This window comes from Mauremys reevesii, linkage group 7 (genome assembly GCF_016161935.1).
Source record: "Mauremys reevesii isolate NIE-2019 linkage group 7, ASM1616193v1, whole genome shotgun sequence".
NCBI lineage: Eukaryota > Metazoa > Chordata > Testudines > Geoemydidae > Mauremys > Mauremys reevesii.
The window spans coordinates 124646854-124671363 of record NC_052629.1 but is presented as its reverse complement, the minus strand read 5'-3'; the positions used below and the strand labels follow the sequence as shown (position 1 = coordinate 124671363).

At 47.2% G+C, this 24510-nt stretch overlaps 1 protein-coding gene across 1 annotated transcript; it reads left to right on the top strand.

Annotated features, from left to right (window-relative positions):
• The first annotated feature begins 2417 nt into the window (after positions 1-2417).
• SLC25A20 (solute carrier family 25 member 20) lies at positions 2418-20244 on the top strand. The gene is made up of 9 exons (XM_039482722.1): positions 2418-2662; positions 5937-6029; positions 10502-10629; positions 12288-12378; positions 14483-14600; positions 15847-15919; positions 16415-16524; positions 18275-18399; positions 19017-20244. Exons 1-9 carry the CDS (start codon positions 2558-2560, stop codon positions 19077-19079), a joined length of 906 nt encoding a protein of 301 aa, XP_039338656.1. The 5' UTR covers positions 2418-2557; the 3' UTR covers positions 19080-20244.
• Positions 20245-24510: the final 4266 nt, after the last annotated feature.

Genomic DNA, 24510 nt, shown 5'->3' with positions numbered 1-24510 from the left:
TTGCTAGGGCCAGCTGCTAGAGTGAGACAAGATCACACGCTAGACCAGTGAATCACACTTTTATCACTCCTAGACTGAATTATTGCGATTACTTTGGGCTAATCCTGAAGGCAATTCAGAAACTATAACCAGCTGCCTTCCAGCTAGGTAGGACAGACTAACATAAGCACATCACACCCATCTGTTGTACTCTATCTTGTCGTCATATCCAATAGTGGGATACTGTCACAGAAAGAACGGCTTTTGGTTTGCACTGCGTCACAGCAGTTGCATTCTATAAAGATACTCAAGCCAATGGAGTCCAGATTTGTACATGCAAGTACTGGGGACAGGCTATTCCCACTGGAGGGACTTTAGCTGGGAATCCACAACTACTGGAGACCAGACGGAGGCCAAGAGTTGCCATCTTTAAAGTGTAATGCAAGATTCACCTCTTTCAGCAAGCCTTCTCCTACAGTTACTTTTGCTGCAGTCCCTTGTGGGCTTTCTGATGACATTAACAAACCACCCACCATTACCTGAGAATAACATAAAAGAATTGCAGCTAAATATTGCACAGCTGTTGGGTCATTATTCCTTATACTCCTTACTAAAATATTAAATTGGCTGGGGAGCAAAGGGACTCTGGGACACCTCCTGGCATTGCCATGCGAGAATTGTGGGTTCAGTGTGACCTTCTGATTACCTCCATGGGATGAGGGAGACTAGGCAGCATGGGCAGGCGGGGGACTGACTGAACATCTGTATCAGGGCCTTTTGGATTTATTAGAGACTAACAGTCTCTGAAAAAGTTCACTTTTCCAACTTGGCCTTGTCTACACTTGGAAAATTATTACAGTAGAACCTCAAAAATACAAATGCCAGAATTACAGACTGACTGGTGAACAGGACACCATGTGAAACCAGAAGTAATCAATCAGGCAGCAATGGGAGACCCCCCAAAAAAGCAAATATGTACTGTGCCTGTATTGCATCTTAAGGGTAGGCACATCTGGGCTGCCTGTCCCCACCCCCACACACTGGGCCCCCACTTACAGCTAGGAGTTGAAGATGCTGAGATTCTCAGGCAAAGCTGTGAGCCCTGCGCAGAAACAACATTGGTGTCTGCACTGCTTTCCTGTAAGACATTGGTGCTGTTATCACACGCAACCCTCTCCTGGTTGGGGGTGGGGTCACTGGTGCTGTTTTCACACATACACCCCACTGGGAGGGGGCACTGTTTTCACCACCACCACCCCTTAATGGGGAGGGGGACAAGCTTGTCCAGAAAGAAGCTGTCTGCAAGGAAGCTGCCTAGCTGCCTCTGGAACCTGGCCCAGAGTGTGAACTGCTGGAGCCAGAGCTTTGTTTTGTTCAGAGTTACGGACAACCTCCATTCCCGAGGTGTCTGTAACTCTGAGGTTCTACTGTACCCATTGTCCAGCAGTGAGTCAGCCATGCTTTACTTCCATTGGTGTAAGTGCTGGGGTAGACTGGGCTCCGATGCTTTAATTACAGTGCCAGGAAAAGCCAGTGGTAAAAACACTTCAGCCTTGTCTATGTTAGTGGTTGCATCACTGCTCCCAACCAGAAACAAATTTTCCTCTCTGAGGGCAAGAGCTGCATGGTATCAGCTCTCTGAGGAAGAGGGGTTTCCTAAAACCGTATCAGGAACATTGAATAGCAGCTAGGCCTTACCTCTACTCAGACACCCCTCACGCCACCAGACACGGGTATGGGGTAGTTTATGTTACAGAGACCCCTCCACAGATAGTTCTTTCTAAAGCACGGCTAGTTTTTCTTCACCTGTTCTCTCACGAAACTGACCACAAAGTGACACTCACCAGAATTAAGGGAGACACATGCTAAAATATTGCTTGATGACAACATAGCCGTTATGCCCCACTACTGCTCTGCTGGGGAAATTAAGGAGAGTGGCTGAGGGGTGAAAACATTCTCCCAGCACGGAGGAGAGAACGGCCGGCCGCTGGCGCGGAGGGACAGCTCCAGAGCGCCCCCTTGTGACCGAGGGGGAAGGAAGAGAGAGAGCCCCAGGGCCAGTGGCTTTCATGGAAGCTAGAACTCAAACCAGGGCCGGGCCAAGGGAGGGAGGCCAGACAGCAAGTGCGAAGAGTGGGGGGCGGGGGGGGCGGAATAGGCGCCTAGCTCAGAAAAAGCCGCGAGCACGGGGCCGTCTGGTCACCCAGGCCAAGTACTGCGCGGGGCCGGGAGGGGGCGCACCGGCGCGATGGCAGAGGGCGGGACTCGGGCTCCGGCGCCCCGCTCTTCGGCAGGGCAGGAACTGCGCGCCAGGGCGCGGGGCTCTGGGGCGGGGCAGGGGCAGGAGCCGGCCCGGGGTGGTCTGACTGGCGGGGCCCGCTCCTGGCGCGGGGGCCCGGCGGCGAGCGGGAGTAGAGCGCATGCGCACCGCGCCGCAGACAGGGCGGAGCGGCGAGGGCACCGCCCCGGCAGGCCAGTCCTCTACTGTCCCGCCATGCCTTGCGGCGCGGGACTGGGGTAAAGGTGAGCGCGAGGGTTCTGCACAGGGCTCCGCCCCCGCCGAGCAGCTACCGCGGCCATGGCGAAGCAGCCGCAGCCCATCAGCCCCGTGAAGAACTTCTTCGCCGGCGGCTTCGGCGGCGTCTGCCTGGTGTTCGTGGGGCACCCGCTGGACACCATCAAGGTGAGGGGGCCGCGCCGCGGGAGGGGCGGGGGAGTACTACAGTTCCCGGCCTGCACCGCGCGGGGGGGAGGGGAGTACTACAGCTCCCGGCCTGCACCGCGCGGGGGGGGGAGGGGAGTACTACAGCTCCCGGCCTGCCCCGCGCGGGGGGGGAGGGGAGTACTACCGCTCCCGGCCTGCACCGCGCGGGGGGGGGGCAGTACTACAGCTCCCGGCCTGCACCGCGCGGGGGGCAGTACTACAGCTCCCGGCCTGCACCGCGCGGGGGGGAAAAGGGGCAGTACTACAGCTCCCGGCCTGCACCGCGCGGGGGGGAAAAGGGGCAGTACTACAGCTCCCGGCCTGCACCGCGCGGGGGCAGTACTACAGCACCCGGCCTGCACCGCGCGGGGGGCCGTACTACAGCTCCCGGCCTGCACCGCGCGGGGGGGAAAAGGGGGAGTACTACAGCTCCCGGCCTGCACCGCGCGGGGGGGAAAAGGGGGAGTACTACAGCTCCCGGCCTGCACCGCGCGGGGGGGAAAGGGGGCAGTACTACAGCTCCCGGCCTGCACCGCGCGGGGGGGAAAGGGGGGAGTACTACAGCTCCCGGCCTGCACCGCGCGGGGGGGAAAAGGGGAGTACTACAGCTCCCGGCCTGCACCGCGCGGGGGGGAGGGGCAGTACTACAGCTCCCGGCCTGCACCGCGCGGGGGGCAGTACTACAGCTCCCGGCCTGCACCGCGCGGGGCAGTACTACAGCTCCCGGCCTGCACCGCGCGGGGGAGGAGTACTACAGCTCGGCCTGCACCGCGCGGGGGGAGTACTACAGCTCCCGGCCTGCACCGCGCGGGGGGGAAAAGGGGGAGTACTACAGCTCCCGGCCTGCACCGCGGGGGGGGGGAGGGGGAGTACTACAGCTCCCGGCCTGCACCGCGCGGGGGGAAAAGGGGGCGTACTACAGCGCCCGGCCTGCACCGCGCGCGGGAAAGGGCAGTACTACAGCTCCCGGCCTGCACCGCGCGGGGGGGGGGGCAGTACTACAGCTCCCGGCCTGCACCGCGCGGGGGGGAGGGGGAGTACTACAGCTCCCGGCCTGCACCGCGCGGGGGGGGAAGGGAGAGTACTACAGCTCCCGGCCTGCACCGCACGGGGGGGGAAGGGGGAGTACTACAGCTCCTGGCCTGCACCGCGCGGGGGGGGAGGGGGAGTACTACAGCTCCCGGCCTGCACCGCGCGGGGGGGGAGGGGGAGTACTACAGTCCCCCTCTGGGCAGTGGAATCTAGTAGCATCTGAAAGAGAGCTGGTAAAGATGCCAAAGTCCCTGTGTGCGTTAGGTAAAACTGACACTATGGGATTCACAAGACCAGGCAACCAGTTTTGAGAACATCTAGCCATGAGGGGTGTGCAGAGACTCTGGCAGAATTGTATCTGGACATGGGTGCTGCGTATCGTCCCGTCCCCCCCCCATTCTTATTGTATGAAAATGGGACTGACCTGAAAGCTTTGTGTTGTCTGACCTGTGATCTGTCCTACACACACAGTATTATCACAGGGCGTGACCTCTTATTTTGGCAGCAATATTTGCATCTAGTTTCTGGCAACTGTGGTAGTGCTTAGCATGCCTGTATCCTTTAGAATGATACCTGATCTCTGCAAATGTGTGAAGTCCTGCTGTTTTTGAGAAGCCCTTGGTTTCACCAGCTAACTCGGTCAATTTAAGGTGTACACTTCCTACTACACAGAGGCAGCACTGATGTGCCACTTACCATTAGCTCATGATATCAGTGATCCTGTTTTGTTAGAATGTCACAGGCTGATCATTATCACTTTATTTTAAAGGAGAGACATGAATGGGATATCTGGTACTCTTTGTTCTGTCACTTTGATAATATATACAAGTGACTTTTTAAAAAAAAAGCGAAATTACTACACTAGCATATAAAGGCAACTCCGCTTCGGTCTAAAATCATTTCCACTCTCAGTCTGTAGTAGCTGGAACTCCCTTGGCCTCCCTTCTGCCATTGAAATAAAAATGTCCCTAAGCTCACTTCTATATGAGTGTGAACAGTTTCATTATGTTAGCGCGTGTGTGTGTGTCGGAGTGTTCTTTGTACCACTCTGTTTCAGGCACTCAGATGGCTCCCATTACCATAGTATGTGAGCACTTCACAAACATTAATGTATTTATCCTCACAACACCCTGCTGAGGTAGGGAAGTGCCATTATCCCTGTTTTACACTTGGAGAACTGAGGCACAGAGAAACTAAATGACTTGCCAAAATCACAAAGGAAGTTTGTGGTAGAGCTGAGAATTGAACTTGGGTCTCTTGAGTCTCAGGCTAGGCCCCTAACCACTGGCTCACCATTACTCTCAAAATGGTAGCATCCATCTGTTTAACCTATGTATTTGTTCCAATCTGTGTTTTGCTTGTCTTCATCTAGCCAGCGCGTTCATCTTAAGACACTCAGAAAAGTCCAGTTAGCATCCAGAAAAATCAGTGATGACTGGAAATCGAAACTCTTGTTCCAAAAAGCAGCTACAAATTAAGGGAAATTTGTGACCTTGAGCCCCAATAACTAATTGTTACATGTGTTTAAACACTGTTATGGCAAAGGAGCCTAGAACTTGAGAGGGGAAAGGTAGATAAAGAAGTAACTGAAGACCAGGAAACAGCAAAGCAGAGGTGTCCAAACTCTTCCCAACAGAAGGCTGCTTTGGTGACCTGCCATGAGCTAAAGGGATATACCTGATTGCATTGGGTCTCCTCTTTAATATAGACATCAGACCTGTGGCGAGTACAACTTCCAGAGCATGATGGCCCATCGTGATATGAGTGGGAAGCTTTTTGGAATTTAACAAGTATTTGTTCTGCATTATTGATCTACGGATTGATGAAACTGGACATGAGATGTTTCCTTTCCTTTTTAATTATATTCTTTAATTTGAAGATAAATAAAACCAAGTTTTATTGGTGACCGTACTTGCATACTGAGTTTAGCAGATGGGGAAAGAGAGCAATAGAAATGGCACTGGATCTCAGAAGTGCTTAAAGCAGCCACACTGCTCTTTAGAGAGTATTAACTTGAATTTAAATTAATATTGAAATAACTTAAGGTATTTGTGTTCTTTTTTTAGATATTTACACAAGCTAAAATACTGAGTTTTAACCCTTGTACCAATATTACAATGTCTAGTTATAATACCTATGACTTTAATATGGCTCTCTGGAACTAATCCTAAAAAAGTCATGTACCTTAAAAGAAAAAAACTTTTTTTTTCTTGTTTTACAGGTCAGACTACAGACCCAACCAAAACCTCAGGCTGGGCAGCCTCCACTCTATTCTGGGACCTTTGACTGTTTCAGACAGACTCTCGTTAGAGAGGTACTGTATACTGGCACTTGCTATGCCTGCCAAAAATGCCAGTTGCTCATGTATGTCATTGGAGTGGAATTTTATGGGAATCTGGCCCCCTTGAGACTATAAAATTCTCAGGTTATCAATTCAAATGGTTCTAATCCAAATTTTTCATCACATTACGAAATTTGACAGAACTGGTAGAGGGAGAACATAATAATCTTTGGAATGTGTGATTTGATATATATGTTTGGGTTTTTTTTAAGTCAGCAATGTGGTGTTAATACCTAAAGTTCAAGGCTGTAATGAACATATTTTTCTTAAACTGTGGTGCCCAGAACTGGATACAGTGCTCCAGCTGAGGTCTCACTAGTGCTGAGCAGTTACCCCAGCATCTTGCATATGACATTCCTGTTAACACACTGGGATGTATTAGCCTTTTTTGTAACTGCATCATGTTGTCTGGTATTCAGTTTGTGATCCATTATAACCCCCAGATCCTTTTTCAGCAGCACTACCCTCTAGCCACTTACTCCTCATTTTGTAGCTGTGCATGTGATGTTTTCCTTTTTAAATGTACTACCTTGCACTTGTCTTTATAAAAATTTATTTGATGTCTTCTGTAAATCTTATAAGCACACTTTCCACTCCATTATCCAAGTCATTCGTGAAAATATCGAATAGTACTGAACTCAGGACTGATCCCTGTGGGATTCCAATAGATATGTCATCCCAGTATGACAGTGAACCCTTGATATAGCTACTGTCTATCAACCACTTCATAGTAATTTTATCTCAATCAAACTTCTTCAGTTTGTTTATGAGAGTGTCATTTGGGACTGTGTCAAAAGCCTTATTAAAATCAAGATATATCACATCTACAGTTTCCCTTCTATTTGATAAGCCAGTAACCCTGTCAAAGAAGAAAATTAAGTTGGTATGGCATGATTTGGTTCTTGACACATCCATGCTAGGTATTCTTATAACCCTATTATTCTCTAGGGGCATATAAATTGTTTAATAATTTTGCTCCAGTCTCTTTCTAGGTGTCCAAGTTTGGCTAACTAGTCTATAATAATGGCCCAGGTCCTCTTTGTTCCACTTGTTGAAGATAGGTACTATGTTTGCCTTTCACCAGTCCTCCATGAGTTCTCGAAGATCATTCCTAATGGTTCTGACATTGCTTTAGCTAGTTCCTTAAGGACCCAAGAATGGATTTCATGAGGCCCTACCATACATGAATACATGTAACTTACCTAACTAGTCTCTAACCTGTTTTCCCCTATTTGGCCTGCTTTTCTCCCCCCATTATATATGTCATATATTTGGTCACAATTAATCTTTTTAGCAAAGAGTGAAGCAAAACAGGCATCAAGAACCCTCAGGTGTTTAAAGTGATCCGTTATTAGCTCTCCTTCCCCACTAAGTAGAGAAACTATACTTCTTATTCATCTTTCTCTTGCTCCTCACGTATGTGTAAAATCTCCTCTTACCCCTAGGAGGGGTCATGAAAGGCAATAACTCCTTTTGTGCAAAATCTCCCTATGTGCCTTTGCTATTTTGTACTCATCCCTAGCAATTTGTCTCTGTTTCCACTTCTTGTAGTAGTCGTTTTTGGAATTTCATATCATTAAAGAGTTCCCTATGGAGCCATACTGACCTCTTCCTATTCTTGCTATTTTTCCTTTGCATTGGGGTAGTTTGCAGTTGTGCCTTTAATAGTGTCTGATTGAGAAACTACCAACTCTCCTTAACTCTTTTCCCCCCACCCCCCTTACATTTTCTTCCCAGGTGCCCTTACCTCTCAGTTCTGACTTTGTTAATGGACTTCAGAAAAGCAGAGTTTGGCCTTATTCTGCTGCTCTCACTCCTTTTCCTTAGAATCATGAAATCTATCAGTTCATGTTCACTTTCACCCAAATTGCCTTCCACCTTCAGATTTTCCACCAATTCCTCCCTGCTAGTCAGAATTGAGTCTGAAATGGTTTGTCTCCCTGTTTATTTCATCTACCTTCTGAAACAAAGTTGTCCCCAGTACATTCTAAGAACTTATTAGAAATGTTGCATTTTGCCATATTACTTTTCCAATAGATGACTGGGGAGTTAGTCCCCCATTGCTATGGAATCTTGTGTTCATCTAGTTTGACTTTATGCATAACACAGGCCATTGACTTTCACCCCAGTGACTCCTGCATCAAGCCCATATGTGTGGTTTTTAGAAAGGCATCTAGTCTCCATTTAGAGTCTAAGTGGTAAAGAATCCCCTGTCCCCTTTGGTAAGTTGTGCCAGTGATTAATTACCCCCATTGTTAATAAATTGTACATTCTATCTAGTGTGAATTAGTTAGCTTCAGCTTCCACCCATTAGATCTTGTTATCCCTTTGTCTGCCAAACTAAAGAGCACTGTGGTATAAGAAATCCCACTCCACACATGAACTTGTATTCTGTGATCAAGTCACCTCTTAACCTTGTCTTGGATAAACTAAATAGATTGAGCTTCGTAAGTCTCTCATGATAAGGGAGACTTTTCAGATGTCAAATAATTCATGTAGCTCTTCTCTGTACCTTTTCCATTTCTTCAATATCCTTCTTGAACACCAGAACTGGACACAGTATCCACTAGTGGTCTCACTACTGCTAACTATAAAAGTAATCCTACCTCCCTACTCCTACTTCATGTTAACTGTTCTTGGCTGTATAAGCTAGTAAAGTCTTTCCTTTTTGGAGGCCCTCCTGGTATCCTCCTTGCGTGAGCTGGCCAAGCAGGACTTCCAAAGGTCTGTCTCACACGGAGTTTCTTGCACAGTGGAGTCCTACATGGTTGCCAGCCAGTCATGCCTTTCAGTGTAAGGAAACATGTAAGAATGTGTTGAAATTATTAGGGCTGTCAAGCAATTAAAAAAAGTAAGCATGATTAAACAGATCACAAGATTAAAAGGATTGTGCCATTAATCGCAGGATTAAACAATAATAGAATATCATTTATTTAAATATTTTTGATATTTTCAATTCCAACACAATACAAAGTGTACAGTGCTCACTTTATATTCTTTATTAGAAATATTTGCACTGTAAAGAATAAAATAGTATTTTTCAATACATCTAATACAAGTACAGTAACTCGCTTAACATTGTAGTTATGTTACTGAAAAATGCTACTTTAAGCAAAATGATGTTAAGTGCATCCAATTTCTCCATAAGAATTAATGTGAAAGGGTGTGGGGGGGGAATTAGGTTCCAGGGATTTTTTTTTTTATTTTATTTTTTTTGCTAGACAAAAGACCTTCTATACACAGTATACGTTTTAAACAAATATTTAATGCTGAACACAGCAATGATGATTGTGAGGCTTGGTTGAGGTGGTGGGGTTGGAGGGTGGGCTATTTCGCAGGAAATGCCTTGCTGCTAAATGATGAACTAGCACTTGGCTGAGCCCTCAAGGGTTAACACATTGTTGTTAATGTAGCCTCACACTCTATAAGGCAGCAAGAATGGAGGGAGGAGAGACAGCATGGCAGACAGAGACAGAGATAGGGATGCACGGTGCATGCATGTGTGAGAGAGAGAGAGATGTGCATTGCCCCTTTAAGTACGCTGACCCCATGCTAAGTACATTGCCTTTTTAAGTAGATCAGTAAGTTGAGATGGCAGCTGCTGCCAGCAAGCTTCCTCCATCCTGAGCCCTGTCCTGTCAGTGGAGATGGGGTACAGGAGTGGGGGGAGGGGGACACCCTGACATTAGCACCCCTCTTTTCCCTTCCTCCCCCCTGCACAGCAAGCAGGAGGCTCCCGGGAGCAGCTCCAAGGCAGAGGGCAGGAGCAGCACACGGCAGTCGGGGGAGGGACGCCTCAATTGCCTGGCAATTGATAGCCTGCTGGGCGGCTGCTGCACAGGAAACTTAGGGGGGCTGCCGGCTCACCCTGGTTCCAAGCCCCCCCAGCTAGCTCCAAGGGGCTGGTCTTTCTGCAAGCAGTGGGCAAAGCAGGCGGCTGCCAAACTACGTTATAAGGGAGCATTGCGCAACTTCAAACAAGCGTGTTCTCTAATTGCTGGTCAATGTAACAAGGTTAACCGGGACGATGTTAAGCGAGGAGTTACTGTACTGTAGTGCAATCTCTTTATCATGAAAGCTGAACTTACAAATGTAGAATTATGTACCAAAAAAGAACTACACAAAAATAAAACAATGCAAAACTTTAGAGCCTACAAGTCTACTCGTGTGAGTGATTGGCCACGTTTGTTTACATTTGCAGCAGATAATGCTGCCCGCTTCTTGTTTACAATGTCTATGTCTGACACACACCCCTGGGCCAGCAAGTCCTGGCATGAGTTCCCAACAGCCCTTCTGTATCACTGCAAAGCTCTTTCATTCATGCAGCTGGCCGCCTTTGCTGTGATCATCTTGTATAGTAACTTTATTTGCTGCTTGATGCGGTGAAATATTTATCCTCCTGAAGAATGCTGCATGAAACCTAAATAATCCGCTGTGTCTTGCAGGGAGTCCGAGGCTTGTATAAAGGAATGGCAGCTCCGATAATTGGAGTGACTCCCATGTTTGCTGTGTGCTTCTTTGGATTTGGTTTGGGGAAAAAACTCCAGCAGAGGAGTCCTGATGACATTCTGACGTAAGTTCTGGATTGTTCAGACGCTTGGGATACCTTTTCTACGGCTCCCAGCCTGCTGTGTTGAATTACACGTTCGGTTGTAGTGTAAATGTGGCTCCTCTCTGGATTATAAATATATTTAAAAACAAACACTGGTGATGGTAATACTCCTAAAAGCGTGGGACTGATAGCACAGGCTAAAAACAGACTGCAGGTGGGCAAGTACTGTGCAATTCCCTCCCTGTGCAGAAAGACAGTCATTAAAGAACAACTCAGTTGTAGCTGAATACCATATGTGTTACATAATGATAATGACTTAGAACAGCCTTGCTGTTAAGGGAAACTGAGTGGAAAGATTACATGTATAGTCACCTGACAGCCGGGAGTCACAAGACATGACCTTTCCTTCTTGCTAGTGGTACGTGGGACTCTCTCTGCATCCACCTTGTAGGTTAGGTTATTAATCACAGGAGTGTTTCTCTTCGTTACGGCTGAAGAGGCATTTCTACAATCGGCCTCTCTTTTCAGGCACACTGACCCTTCTGCAAAAATGACTTTTTGGAACAAAATTTCTCCTGCTCTGTTTTTGGCCCCATGTTGGAATTCTGTGGATGGCTGATAAAATTTTATGCATCTGTGACAGGTTATTTGTGAATGAGAAATTTTTTAATTAAAAAAAAAAAAAGATTTTTGAAATGTTCAGCTTGTCATAGACTTAGTCTCTAGTGAGGACCAGTGTGTAACACATCTGAAGAAATCTGGCTTAGGTGTTTAAAAATCCTGTACCACTCATGCATACTACTCATCCACTTGCTGGGGTTTCTAACAGAAATAGCACTCCGGATGCACATATAATATACTTGTGTGTGCATTTGCTCAAGAGCTTTGCTCACTCAACTGTTCCAACTCCATCATGGTTCTCTCAAGTTTTCTTATAAATCAAGAAATGGAAAGCTTGTTTCATATACTTGATTCCCATTGAACTCAATTGTTCAGTGCTTTACTGAATTGGGCCTTAGGACTCCTAGTTCTAGAGCAGTGCTTCTCAAACTCACTTGATTGTGTTCCCCTTCTTCGTGCCTGTAATTGCCTGTGGTTCTGCTCCCCCCCATTCATGCAGCAGCGCCCTGCCAGCAGCAGCACAGAAGTAAGGGTGGCAATGTGGGTGGATATTTGTCAGGATCACCTCTCGCAGCAGACTTAGCACTCCATTGCCACCCTTCTGCACTGTTGCTGCCACCCCGAAGCTGACAGTCAGAGCCCTGCCACGGCCTCCTGGTGAGCGATATGGGGAGCCCGGGCGGCAGGGCTCTGACTGTCAGTCCCGGGCGATGGGGCTCTACCTTTATCCCATCCCCGCTTCTCCCAGCTGTGCATGGCCCTTCTGTACAAGCCCCAGCCACCCAGGGACAACAGCCAGAGCCAAAAAGGGGAGGCACACAGCTCGGGCCCGCCAAGTGACTCGGTCACACTCTGTATATTGTAGCATAAAACGTAAGCACATTGAGTAATACGAAATACTATGAATGCACAGGAGCAGAAGTATACTTGCTGAGGGAACCATACTTTTGGATTTCCAAACTCTTATACATTTAACTGTAATGTTGCATTAAGTCCTTTCACACTGACTATTGGATTGTTTATCTTGGGAACTTTATTTTCCTGTGTTCTCTGCACAGATATCCCCAGCTGTTTGCTGCTGGCATGTTATCTGGAGTGTTCACAACAGCAATCATGGCTCCAGGAGAGAGGATCAAGTGCCTTTTACAGGTAAGACTTTGTGTGTGGAGGGGGAGAAATTCCCACCCTTTAACTTCAGGAGCATTGTCTGATTTAAAAAGCCCTTGCTAGGAAGATATAATTCCTCTAATTAGCATATTTACTCTGTATTGAATTTAGAAAGTGTCCCTTTCAGCAGGGCTGAGGCATAACTTGATGCGACTCTGTCATGGAGAAGCATTATACAGCTTCCCTCCCTGACAATCTGTTTGGTAAATACAACATGCACTCCTATATACACCATTCAGCATATATGCATCCTCACCCTAGGATACCAGCTGACTTCCGGGGCACTTCTGAAATCTAGAGAGTATCCTATCTTCTCATGTAAAACAAAGCCTTTATAGTAACAATCAGGTTCATGAAACTCTCTTGCATGATAAAGATTTTGCCCCTAGTTCCCTGGAATCCTTGTATGTAACAGAAGGACCTATTTCAAAAAATATATAAAACAAGCTATTATAAAACTAGTCTAGCAACCAGAAACTTTAAACCTGTCACAGCCCTTGGTTTTTAAAACCCTGGTGGGAAATGCAAATTTGAACAAATGAAAATACTGTCTGTCCCAGACCTTCTGATCTCTACCCTGTCTCACAGTGACTGCTGTACTTAGTGTTTTAATGGATGTTAGATATTGATTCCAACATGCAAAGCATTATCACAGGATCTCTTTTATTAAAAAAACATGGTCTGAGTTCTATGAAATTTTCTTGGAGTCATCGTCAGTGTAAATCTGGAGTAACTTGACTGATTTCAGCTGAGTTATTTCAAACTTACACTAGTGAAAATTAGGTAAGCATTGATTCTTAATTTGGCACGATCCAGCCAGTGCATGGTTCAGTAAACACCTATGGAAGCAAATCCTTTTCAATCTGGGTAGCAGAGAAAGTTTAGTAAGTGTAAACTATGCAGTGGCTTAACACAAAGGGGAGTGTTTATTAGATCAGCAGTTCTCAAACTGTGGGTCGCGGCCCCCTTTGAATGGAGTCGCCAGGACTGGCTTAGATTTGCTGGGCCCTAGGGCTGAAGCCCAAGCTCCACTGCCCACTGGGGTTACATTGGCCTATCAGCGTTTCTCAAGTGCGGCCACCGGGGGTTTTTCTTGCGGCCACAGCCTCCTGGGCAGTGACTGGAGGGGGAGCAGCAGAGCCACAGACACCAGAGGAGCAGACAGCCAGTGTGAGTTTCCCCACCTTTCCAGGGACAGTGGGGTTCAGGCTTCTGTTTTCAGCTCTAGGGTGGTGGGCTCTGTCCTCCGGCCACACGGCAGCCGGCTCCATCCAACGGCTTTAGAATCCTGCCCCAGCCCTGGGCTCACCACCCAATCGCCCCTGGTGCTGCCCTTGCCCCCTCGCTGCCAGCCTACTTGCTGCCCTATTCAAGGCTTAATTTGTCCTCGGCTTACCAGGGCTGAGTAAGTCTGTTGTCTGTTGTGAGTAAGTCTGTGGTATCTGTATGTTTGTTAATATCACTTTTTTCTAGCTATCAAGTCTGCTGCTATGAAAAGTGATATTAACAAACATATAAATATCACTTTTGCTAGCTAGTAAGATTGCTTCTGTGAAGTCATTAAAAAAGCACCCCCCAACATGAAACATAAATAATGTACTTTGCTATTATCTTTAAATCCAGTGAGGAATACATACAACTATACATTATTTTTATTAAGTCTACAAAAAACCCTACATAAATAAATTACTCTGATTGGAGCTGTGTATGTGCATATTTATTTGTTTTTCTAAAGTTAATTAAGTATTTTAGGAAAAACTGTCAGAGCAGCCACCAACAAGAGTTTGTGGCCACACTCTCTGACGCCACCAAAATTTTTGTTGTGAGAACCCCTGGCCAACATCACAGGGGTGTCTGCCAGTTGAGGAAAGACTACAGGGATAAAAGGGAGGAAAAGCAGGCTGGGAATATGGTGACTTCACATGCATTGTACCAGTCTGTGTATATATCAGCAGGAGCCCAGTGGCATACATTCCTTGGGTGGCTGAGCTGGTAACTTCCACTTGACAATGTAGCTTTAGACAGCACAAGCGTTCCAAATTACTATTTGGGTTATGCCTGCTAAACCATCACTTTAATTCTCCAGATCCAGGCTGCTTCAGGTGAAATTAAATACGGCGGCCCAATGGACTGTGCAAAACAGCTGTACCGTGAGGCTGGAATTCGAGGCATATACAAAGGAACCGTGCTCACCCTCATGAGAGGTAATTGGAGTAAATGTATTCTAATAGTACCCCTGCAGGAAGAGAAGCATCAGAACAAAACTGACCCAACATGGTAAATCTCACCCTGGGCCATTGAGCTTTGTTGTGCATCAGTTTCATGCGCTGCAGTTTTCACAGCTACCCCTGTGTCTCATGGGGATTGAGAATTGCAACTAGGATGTGTCGCAGTCTTGGTGGGGGTGGTGAGAGGAAGCGGACTAGAGGAGTACAAAAGGGAATGAGGGGAGGAAGGCTGGAAATGGACACAAAGGGACTTGAGAGGTAAAGACCAATCAAATCCAAGACGCAGAAGGCTATGATAGACTTCCAGGATGGGCGAGGGACGATGGGTCTGGGGAAAGAAGCCGAGAGGCAGAGAAGAAAAAAGAGGAAGCATTTTCTTAACTTTGGGATGGGGTTTGTACTTGAGACTCCCAGTCTGTGATGGTCAATTGGATTGGTTAATGAATTATTCTTTGTCCCAGCTTGAAAGTGTTGTTTGTTTGTTCACTCATTTTTGGTGTGGAGGAAAAATACCTTGTGTGTCCATCATGTTCCTTTCCCTCTCTGTTTTTTTAAAGGCACCTATATTGAACAAATTAAAGCCCCATGGGTCAGGTTAGAAATATGTTTGGATGCTTTCTCCCCTGAATGAGGTTAAAATACGCCCCGTCTGGGGGCAGTGATTTCACCTGAGCATCCTCAAATAGAGAAACTGTAGGATTGTAACAGCTAGCAGCATGGACAACATGCCTGACACAACTGGTTGTCTGATCCTAGCCATGGGCTTGAGCATTGGCCGCGTGAGGATATAAAAAAGCAGAAAGTTTGGTTGGAACAAACTGGCTGTGAACATGTCACAAAGCTACTGAGAGACTGGCTTAATCTGCCCAGTCTCCAGTTTGGGGAGCTTAGACCTGTCTCGTAGTCAAGGTAACAATGTGACTGGAAGGGCTGGTGACTCAGGGGTTCAGGAATAAGTGTTTCTGCAGCCATGCCCCTGCTCTTGCTGTTCCATCCAGAGAGACAGCCGTTTGCGCTGGAAGGCTCAGAAAGGGAACTTAGTGGTACTTGATGGCATTGCTGAGGCTGGTGCAGAACAGTCCCAAAGGTTGGCAGCTGATGTGAGCCCAGAGCTTCCCCTTAGGGGTGAAAACTTCCTTTCCTCTCTTTTTCCCCTGCGTGCGGAGGCGATCAGGTGTCATTCTCCTACTTCTCTTAGTCTCTTTGTTGTTCTCCCAACTAGATGTTCCAGCCAGTGGAATGTACTTCATGACGTATGAATGGCTGAAAAACATTCTGACCCCTGAGGGGAAGAGGTTAGTTAAATACTAAATCAGGGCAATGCTGACTTTCTCCAGACACTTCCAGTCAATTTCTCCTGCTAAGCAAATGAGAGCAAAATCACCAGAGTAGTGTCTTCTGTGATTGCTGAGGAGTTTGCTGTCAGTGGCTTTCCCATCGAGATGACTCATCTCACTGTGGGATTGGATTGATTGTTGGATAGTATTTGAAGCACTCCTCTTAATGGTGCAATTAGAAAAGCATTCAGTGTGAGATGCACCCTGCGTCCCTGCTGTGTGCTAAAAGCTGGTCTTTCAGGCATCCTTGTCATGCTGCAAGTATGAGAGAGCAATAAGAGTTGAGCCTTTCCCGTGGAGAGACAGCACATTATGGCCACAAGTTTCTCTGAATTCCTACAGTGGCTGCTCTCACGCCGGGTCTGTACCATTGTAATGTCTTATCTCTCAGCCAAGCTGCCTTTCTGGTCTTAGTTTAAAGATAGACACCTTTTCAATTCAATATTTCTGCAGTGTCAGTGACCTCAGCGTGCCTAGGATTCTCTTTGCCGGGGGTATGGCAGGGATCTTCAACTGGGCTGTTGCCATCCCTCCGGATGTGCTGAAATCCCGCTTCCAGACTGGTGAGTCAGATGTCAGCCGTGTAAGAGCTCCACAAGATGGAGCATTTCTGTGGGCCGGGTGGACAATCCAATAGAGAAGCTTACGGCTGGGCAGAATTTTAGAAAGTAGGCAGTGTGGCCTAGCTCCTACAGCACTAGACTGGGACTCAGGAGACCTGGGTTCTATTTCCAGCTCTGCTACAGGTTTACTGGGTGACTTTGAGCAAGTTAGTTCATCTGTGCCCTCATGTGTAAAATGATACGTCCTTTGCAAAGTTCTCGGAGAGCTGTGCTGAAAGGTGCTGTAGAAGAGCTGGATGGTATTTCTTACAAATATACCCCCATTGAAAGTGCTTAATCATTTCCGATAAGACTGGGCACACTTGCATCGGTTCAGACAGGTGATATTGAAAATAAAATCACAGTGGAGCAGGGAACACCATAGCTATGCATGTGTCTCACAATCCATTGCTTTGTGACTGGCAAATCTGCAGACCTCGTGGAAATATCTGCAGTCTGTGCTCCATAGAATTGCAGTAGGGACAGCCCAGACACTTGGGGTACTGGGCTCCAGCAAAGGCTGCCGTTAAGGTTCTGGTTGATTCCTTCGGCATTCCTCCCAGAGGAATATTCCTGTACCACAGAGCTCTGCAGCAGCGTCTAGCAGGACTATCCTCTGGCTCTGCCTTGCATTGACAAGATCCCTGCATCTTCTCTGTCGCGCATCAAGGACTTAGGCAGAGCTTCTGTCCCAGTGCGTCCAACAGTGGTTGCTGATACAGGAAAATCCTTTTGTTTGTGGTGTGTTTTTTTTTTTTGTTTGCTGTGTAATTTAGCTTCTGTGATGCTCCAGACCAAGGGAGCAAAACCTGAATGGGATATAGTAGAATATTGCAGCCCCTGCTCTACTGAGTCACTTTCCAAAAGTTGTTTGTGACTCTGGAGGGTTAGTCTGGAGTAGCTGCTCAAGGGCCCCGTAATGGTAATACTTTCCAGTGGCATGTCACATGATTAGGTAATTTGTTCCTATAAAATCACTTTCCTCAAACACCTGGCCAGATCTGTGTAACATCAGCATTAAAATGGAGCCTGTAGTTTTCACTGGAAAACCACTGCCATTCCTGGCTGTAGTGTGTGGGAGGATATTCTTTGTGAGAACAGACCAGCGTTGTTTCTTGCAAACCAGCTTTATTGATTGATGCACCACTGACTCTCCACCCTGCCGATGCTGTTAGCGTGACCAGCCGTAATAACGCTAGATTGAAGCTCCCAGTTTTCTAACCCTTCGCTTAAGTTCCTCTTTTTTTTTTTTTTTCTTTTCCCCCCAGATGACCTGATTATTATTTAAAATCATTACAGTGCTGGTGAGCACAGGGCGCCTGCTCACTGGGTCTTTGTTGGAGTTGTCAGTGACGTACTAGACTGAAAGGGGGGAAGGATAGCTTAGCAGGCCAATGCGCACACCACTAAACCCAGGGTTGTGAGATCAGCCCTTGAGGGGACCATTTAGGGATCTGGGGCAAAAGTCAGTCCTCGGTCCTGCTAGTGAAGGCAGGGGGCTGGACTCGATGACCTTTCAAGGTCCCTTCCAGTTCTGTAGATTGGTATATCTCCATATAATGAAAATAAATAAAAAAAATAGTCTTTTGAAATCATTTGTTACTTGGAAAATAATGGTATGAATTACAGTGGAAGGCCACAGTGTAACCATTAAAGTCTCAGACGGCTGCATTCCTAAATCATAGATGCCATGTTCTGCTTCTGTCAACAGCTGCTCCAGGGAAGTATCCTAATGGCTTTAGAGATGTGCTGAGGGAGCTTATCAGAGAGGAAGGAGTCTCATCCCTATACAAAGGGTTCACAGCCGTTATGATAAGGGCCTTTCCCGCTAACGCAGTAAGTAAACCGTGATATCTAGTGGGCTGCAGGGAGCTGGCTACTTGCACCCTAAATACCTAGTGGGCGTAAAGGAGGCAGTTAACTCTGATTCCAGACTGTTTGACTGTTGTATTATCTCACTAGTGCTGCTTACGTTAGAGCGCACACCCTTGGGTGTATGGTCTGGGGGATCTGTTTCCAAGCTTTTAAAATACTGGCTCAAATCTGTGTAGCTGGGAAACTAAAGTAGGCTGTAGGGATAGCGCTAACAGGAATAGGGTCACAGGCTTTGCACTAAACCCCTCTTGGTGTTAGCAGATGTGTAGAACTGTTAGTTTGTTCTAACACAAGTGCCAGCATTTTGAATGGCTAGATTGAATCTGCACCTGTTTTAAATGGAAGGATCTAACAAATGACACTGAAGATCAGAAATTCTGCCTCTGCTATAGAGGGACCCAGTTATGTCATTACTTCCAGTTCAAGATCAGTCATGTCGGGGGGAGGGGGGGGGAAACAAACCATGTTTGGGGTTTACAATGCTGCTGTACCCTTCAGCTTTGAGAAGACCTTTTCCAAACACTCCAGCTTTGTGTGCCTAAGGCTCATCTGATCCTTGTGTTCTGTGTCTGTTCCAGGCCTGTTTCCTTGGTTTTGAAGTTGCTATGAAGTTCCTTAACTGGATTGCACCAAGTCTGTGAAGACTAGGAAATGTCCTCCTGGGACGAGAAAGAAAGACCATGGTGATGGATTTAAGGGTGACTTGAGAAACCATAGGAATTATTAGTTTTCTAATCCCAATTGCCTTACTCACATCCTCTGGATGGTATAATAGGTGCCATTCTGAACCTTGAGCCATAACTCTGATGTAGAGTTTTCATGAGGAGTGGGAAGTATGAGTACACTTACCTTCTGAGCCAAATGCACCATAGCAGTGATGCTGCTAATAGACACTTATCGCTACCGCACTGAGAGTCCCTAAGTACTTCCTCTGGAAGAAGGGGAGACTCTTAATTTCTTTCTTTGTTTACTGAAGAATCAGTTAGTGCTGAAAATCTTTCGACATTGTAATTACCAGCCAGTGTGCACTTAATTCTCAGGATATAGCTTAACCCTTTATTGCCAGTGTTGAGGTGAGACACTATTTTCCGTCAGTTATAGATAGTCTGATCAGCTGTTAGCATGTGGATGGTGCCTTTATTTTATGTGCACGTAATGAGGGGCAATATGGAACAGAACAGATCATAGCTAAAAAAGTCCTGATTCTGGGCAGAGGGGGCAGGGAGGGATTCTAAAGCATTATGGAGGACCTTGTATGGTGACCACCTTGAACCGATGAAAGGTGCACTGTCGAACTAAGAGTTAAAGTGAATTACGCCCAACTTCCTTGACTAAGCACTGCTAACCCGGTTGGCGGGGGCATTCAGCAGAGAAACAAGTTCTAACTGATCTCATTTCTCTGCAAAATCCTCTTTTCCCCCTCTGAAATCCCTTTGATATTTACTGATTCACTGATTATGTCCAGAACACAACTTCACAAATACCATATGATTCATTGCAATCTGTGCTATAACTGATGTCCCTGAATGATGCATTCTGGGAGATGGTGACCTAGGAAGTACAGAGCGGATTTCAAAGTGGGAGAAGACTTAAACTTATTTTGGTGCTGAATTCCCTCCATGGCTTCCTTAATGGGGACAGTCAGCGTCTGGCTCCTCAGCTCAGCTCAAGAGATCTTAAACATAACAAATTTTGAGTTGACACGATTGATGCAAGGGACAGGCAAGACAGTCTGTAACCTGTTCCAGTTGTGATTAAATGATCCTGTTTTATCAGGACTCAATAAAGTTTGCTGCTGCTCAGCTAGAATGTTTGCTTGTGGTTTTGTGCGCTCTGTATTTTGGTGCATGATTAGCATATGCAAAGGGCATTCAAATATTCCCTTACACTTTGTTCGGAGATCTGCCTGCCTTAAAGTCCTGCAGACAACTTGCGTATGGATGGGTAGCCTGTCTTTGGTGGTGGTAATTCTATGCCTCTCAACCTATAGACCTGCCCCTCTCTGATACAAGCTGCTGAAATGGGCAACACCTGAGGGTTTTTTTTGGTTGTGTGTGGTGCCACCACTGCTAGGTTAAAATGTTTTTTTAAGGCTATTTTCTCACGGTGGGATGCAAACAGGTGTGGGGGGGGGGAGGGGAATTGGGTTAGGGAGAAGATCCCTGCCTAGATTCCTCAGGAGGCACCCAGGGAAGTGAGGGCTGGGGAATGAGGAGTTGTCCCTAACCAGGCCCACTAAGGATGCTTTCCATTAATGAGGCTGTCCCCCAAAGATGTTCTTTCACCTGCTATGGCACCAGCAGCTCAGGACCCTGCTCCTCGCTCCCTTTCTCTTGGAAGGAGCAGAGAGGAATCATCCAGCTGCTTCTGTGTTACCCTTTGTTTCCCCAGAAGTCCAGGGAGCAAGGTGTTTGTTTTGTTTACATGGGTGGGGAGGACAGAGTGGATCCTCCCACTGTTTTGAAGAGCCCCACAGCTCAGGACTACCTCCACTTCCCCCTCCAACCCTGGATGCTCTCTCCCCTCCCCAAAATATCTTGCCAGTTCTTCCACCCTAGGAGCCTCTCTGCTCCTTGGAAGAGAGAAGGGGAAGCAAGAGGCCCAGAGCTGCTGAGGAAGGTGAATATGGCGCTGCTGCTCCCTGTCCTGCCATACGCTGCCTGTGAGCGTGACTGTGACACGTTCAGTTTCATACACTTGAGATCTGGTTAACCCAGCTGCTTCTGAGACAGCTCAGATCAGTAAAATCAGTAACTTTCATGCTCTCCTGTGAGTGATGTGGGTTTAGCTAAGTTCTAACTGACGTTGCTAGCTAAGCCCTATATGCTCACTGGAACTCTTACCACAAAAGGCTGTAGATCAGGTTCACTTTGCATTGTTGCCGATGACCCTTTGAACCTAGATTTGCTAAGGATCATCATGTAGATACTAACACCAGGTACCACTGATTAATGATTAAAAACATTTGCATATGCAGAATGGCAGACTCACTCCTTGCACAAGGCTCTGTTCAGGTTTATACTGTCTGTGCTGCTTCCCTGGGTGTGAGCAAGAAGAACCAACTGTGAATGTTTCAGTAAATATTTATTGACCAAACTGCTGGTTCTTGGTTCCCTGTGCTGGGAGCCTGTCCTAGAGCAGTTCAGATCCTGCCTTTACTTCCCTAATATTTATTTGCTGGAAGCTTCCCTCCTCCTCTCTCTCTCCAGCCTTTTATACGTTTAAGGAATTCTGAAGTTGGATTAATCCTTTAAATATGTTCCCTCTCCCCTGGGAGACTGGAGACAAGTGAATTAATTTTCAATCCCTTACCTGCCCCTAACTCCTTGCTTGAGCTACACCACAACCAGCTAAAATTATTGAAAAGGGGGTTCAGCTGGGTCTAGTTAAGGTCCCTTGCAATTAGGTTAAGCTAATGAATGGCCACACTGGGTCAGACCAAAGGTCCATCCACCCCCTTATCCTGTCTTCCAACAGTGGCCAGTGCCAGGTGCCCCAGAGGGAATGAACAGAACAGGGAATCATCAAGTGATCCATCCCCTGGTGCCCAGTCCCAGCTTCTGGCAAACAGGCTAGGGACACAATTCCTGCCCATCCTGGCTAATAGCCATTGATGGACCTGTCCTCCATGAATTTATCTAGTTCTTTTTTGAACCCCGTTATAGCTGTGGCCTTCACAACATCCTCTGGCAAGGAGTTCCACAGGCTGGTTATGCCCGACAAGCCTTTGGCTACGTCTACACTACCCGCCAGATCAGCAGGTAGCGATCGATCTATTGGGGATCGATTTATCGCATGTAGTGTAGACACAATCAATTGACCCCCGATCGCTCTCTCGTCAACTGCTGAACTCCAGCAGTGCAAGAGGCGGAAGCAAAGTTGATGGGGGAGCCACGGCCGTTGATCCACCGCCGCGAGGACACGAAGTAAGAAATTTTAACTTGATCTAAGATACGTTGACTTCAGCTATGCTATTCTCATAGCTGAAGTTGTGTGTCTTGGATCGATTTCCCCCTCCACCAGCATAGACCAGGCCTTAGAGTTTCCTCAGGCCTAACCCCCACTTAGGCTTCTGGCTCTATGCCAATTGCTTCCAGACAATTGCCTGCCAGTTCCTGGCCTGAGGCAATGTTTGAGATGCTTCCTCCCATGCTGAGGGAGGAAGTATGGCTGAGAACTGGCTCTTCCCAGCAGGGCCGGCTCCAGACCCCAGCGCGCCAAGCAGGCGCGTGGGGCAGCATTGTCCTGGCAGGGCGGCATTTCGCTCCGGCGGACCTTCCGCAGTCATGCCTGCAGGTGGTCCACTGGAGCCCCGGGACGAGCGGACCTGCCGCAGGCATGACTGCGGAGGGTCCCCTCTTCCCGCGGCTCCGCTTGAGCTCTCGCAGGTATGACTGCCTGCGGATGCTCCACCGGAGCCGCGAACCAGCGCACCCCCCGCAGACACTTCTGCCCCGGCCGCGGGACCGGGGAAGGGCGGCGAAGCGCGCCGCCCTGCTTGGGGCGCCGTAATTGATAGAGCCGCCCCTGCTTCCCAGATTCCCCATCTGCCCCACTTACTAGCAGGCAGAGACCTGTCCCACTCCTTGCTACAGCAGCATTTAGTGGCCTGGGTAAACCCTACTCCTGGGCATTAGCTAGTGTGGCAATGTACAGTCTTGTGCAATTCTTCAATAGCATTTTGGACAAGGCTGGTTTGAAATGTTTCCTCAGATGGACAATAATATTGTCTGCTAATTCCTTAATACAAGGACTGGCTCTTTGCTGATGAAAGCTGCTTTCCTGAGTGTGTAGCCAGCCAGAGATAGGGCCCCTTCCTTTGTGACAGAAACTGCCTGTTTGAAATATTTGTGAAAGGAACAGGGCACAAGGCAATTAAGAGTAGGAGTCGCTCTTGAAGTTTCTCATTAACTTCTGCAAAAGGAACCTGTCTGCTAGTGTCGTTTTAACCTAGGTGTTTAGGATTCCGAGAGGGATTCTGAGCATTTCCCCCTCAGTTAGAAATGGGGGAACAATGGCTAAAGCAAAAGCCTGACATGAACAACCTGGCTGGTTATGCCTGACAAGCACTGAACTGAGGTCAACTACCACTGAAAGGAAAAGGTCAAGGGGTTCTACTGGCCAGAGAGACGGGTAAAGCAGTATTCCCCAGTAACTGTGGTCTTGAAGCAAAGGAGAGCAGTTCTGAACAGGGCACGTGCAGTTTAATAACAGGGTGCTGCCTGTGGACTGTGTAGCAAAGAAAACCTGCATGTCAGAGGGGATGCAGCACACATTCTGAAGTTCAGGCATCTTTACAAATGCCATAGATATTTATTAGTAAAGGAGACTGACCCACTACCCATGCCTACTCGATGCAGCAATCTCTCTAAGGGGGTGAGGAGATCATGTATATGCAGAGAGAAAGTAAAATCTAAGGAAGAAAGTGTGGCCCATCCAGTTCTCCCCCTGGATTCTCAAGGCACTGTACCTTTCTGCTTTGTCAGCCCTCTGACCATGCTACTAGCCTGCTGATTTGCTTTGTCTGCTTCACTGCCCTTACAGGGCACTCCTGCCCTTGGGCTGAGGCACAGAATATATGGTTCTTCCTGATTTATGTTAACTCTTCATTGCTGCTGTAAAATTTGTAACTTCCTAATTTTCAAAGTGTTTCCTGAATTCTCTTTTCATTTCTCCCTCTGTGGAAAGAGTTCACGGCAACAAATGATAAATTGTGTCTGTCCATTAGGCCATACGTACTGAGTGGGATATAACAGATAAGTGGGTGGCCTCTTACCAGTTCATCATGACATTACATTAACTCCTCACTTAATGTTGTAGTTACGTTCCTGAAAAATGCTACTTTAAGAAAAACAATGTTAAGCGAATCCAATTTCCCCATAAGAATTAATGTAAAGAAGGGGGATTGGGTTCCAGGGATTTTTTTTTTTTTGCCAGACAAGTATATGTTTTAAACAATTTAATACTGAACACAGCAATGATGACTGTGGGGCTTGGTTGAGGTGGTGGAGTGGGAGGGTGGGATATTTCCCAGGAAATGCCTTGCTGCTAAATGAACAACTAGCACTCGGC

What these genes read in the sequence shown, in the direction of transcription:
- SLC25A20 (XM_039482722.1), top strand. Translation starts at nt 2,558, where the DNA reads ATGGCGAAGCAGCCGCAGCCCATCAGCCCCGTGAAGAACTTCTTCGCC. An exon ending in AGTCCTGATGACATTCTGAC is followed by an intron (nt 10,630 to 12,287) that starts GTAAGTTCTGGA and finishes TTCTCTGCACAG; the next exon opens with ATATCCCCAGCTGTTTGCTG. An exon ending in CGTGCTCACCCTCATGAGAG is followed by an intron (nt 14,601 to 15,846) that starts GTAATTGGAGTA and finishes TCTCCCAACTAG; the next exon opens with ATGTTCCAGCCAGTGGAATG.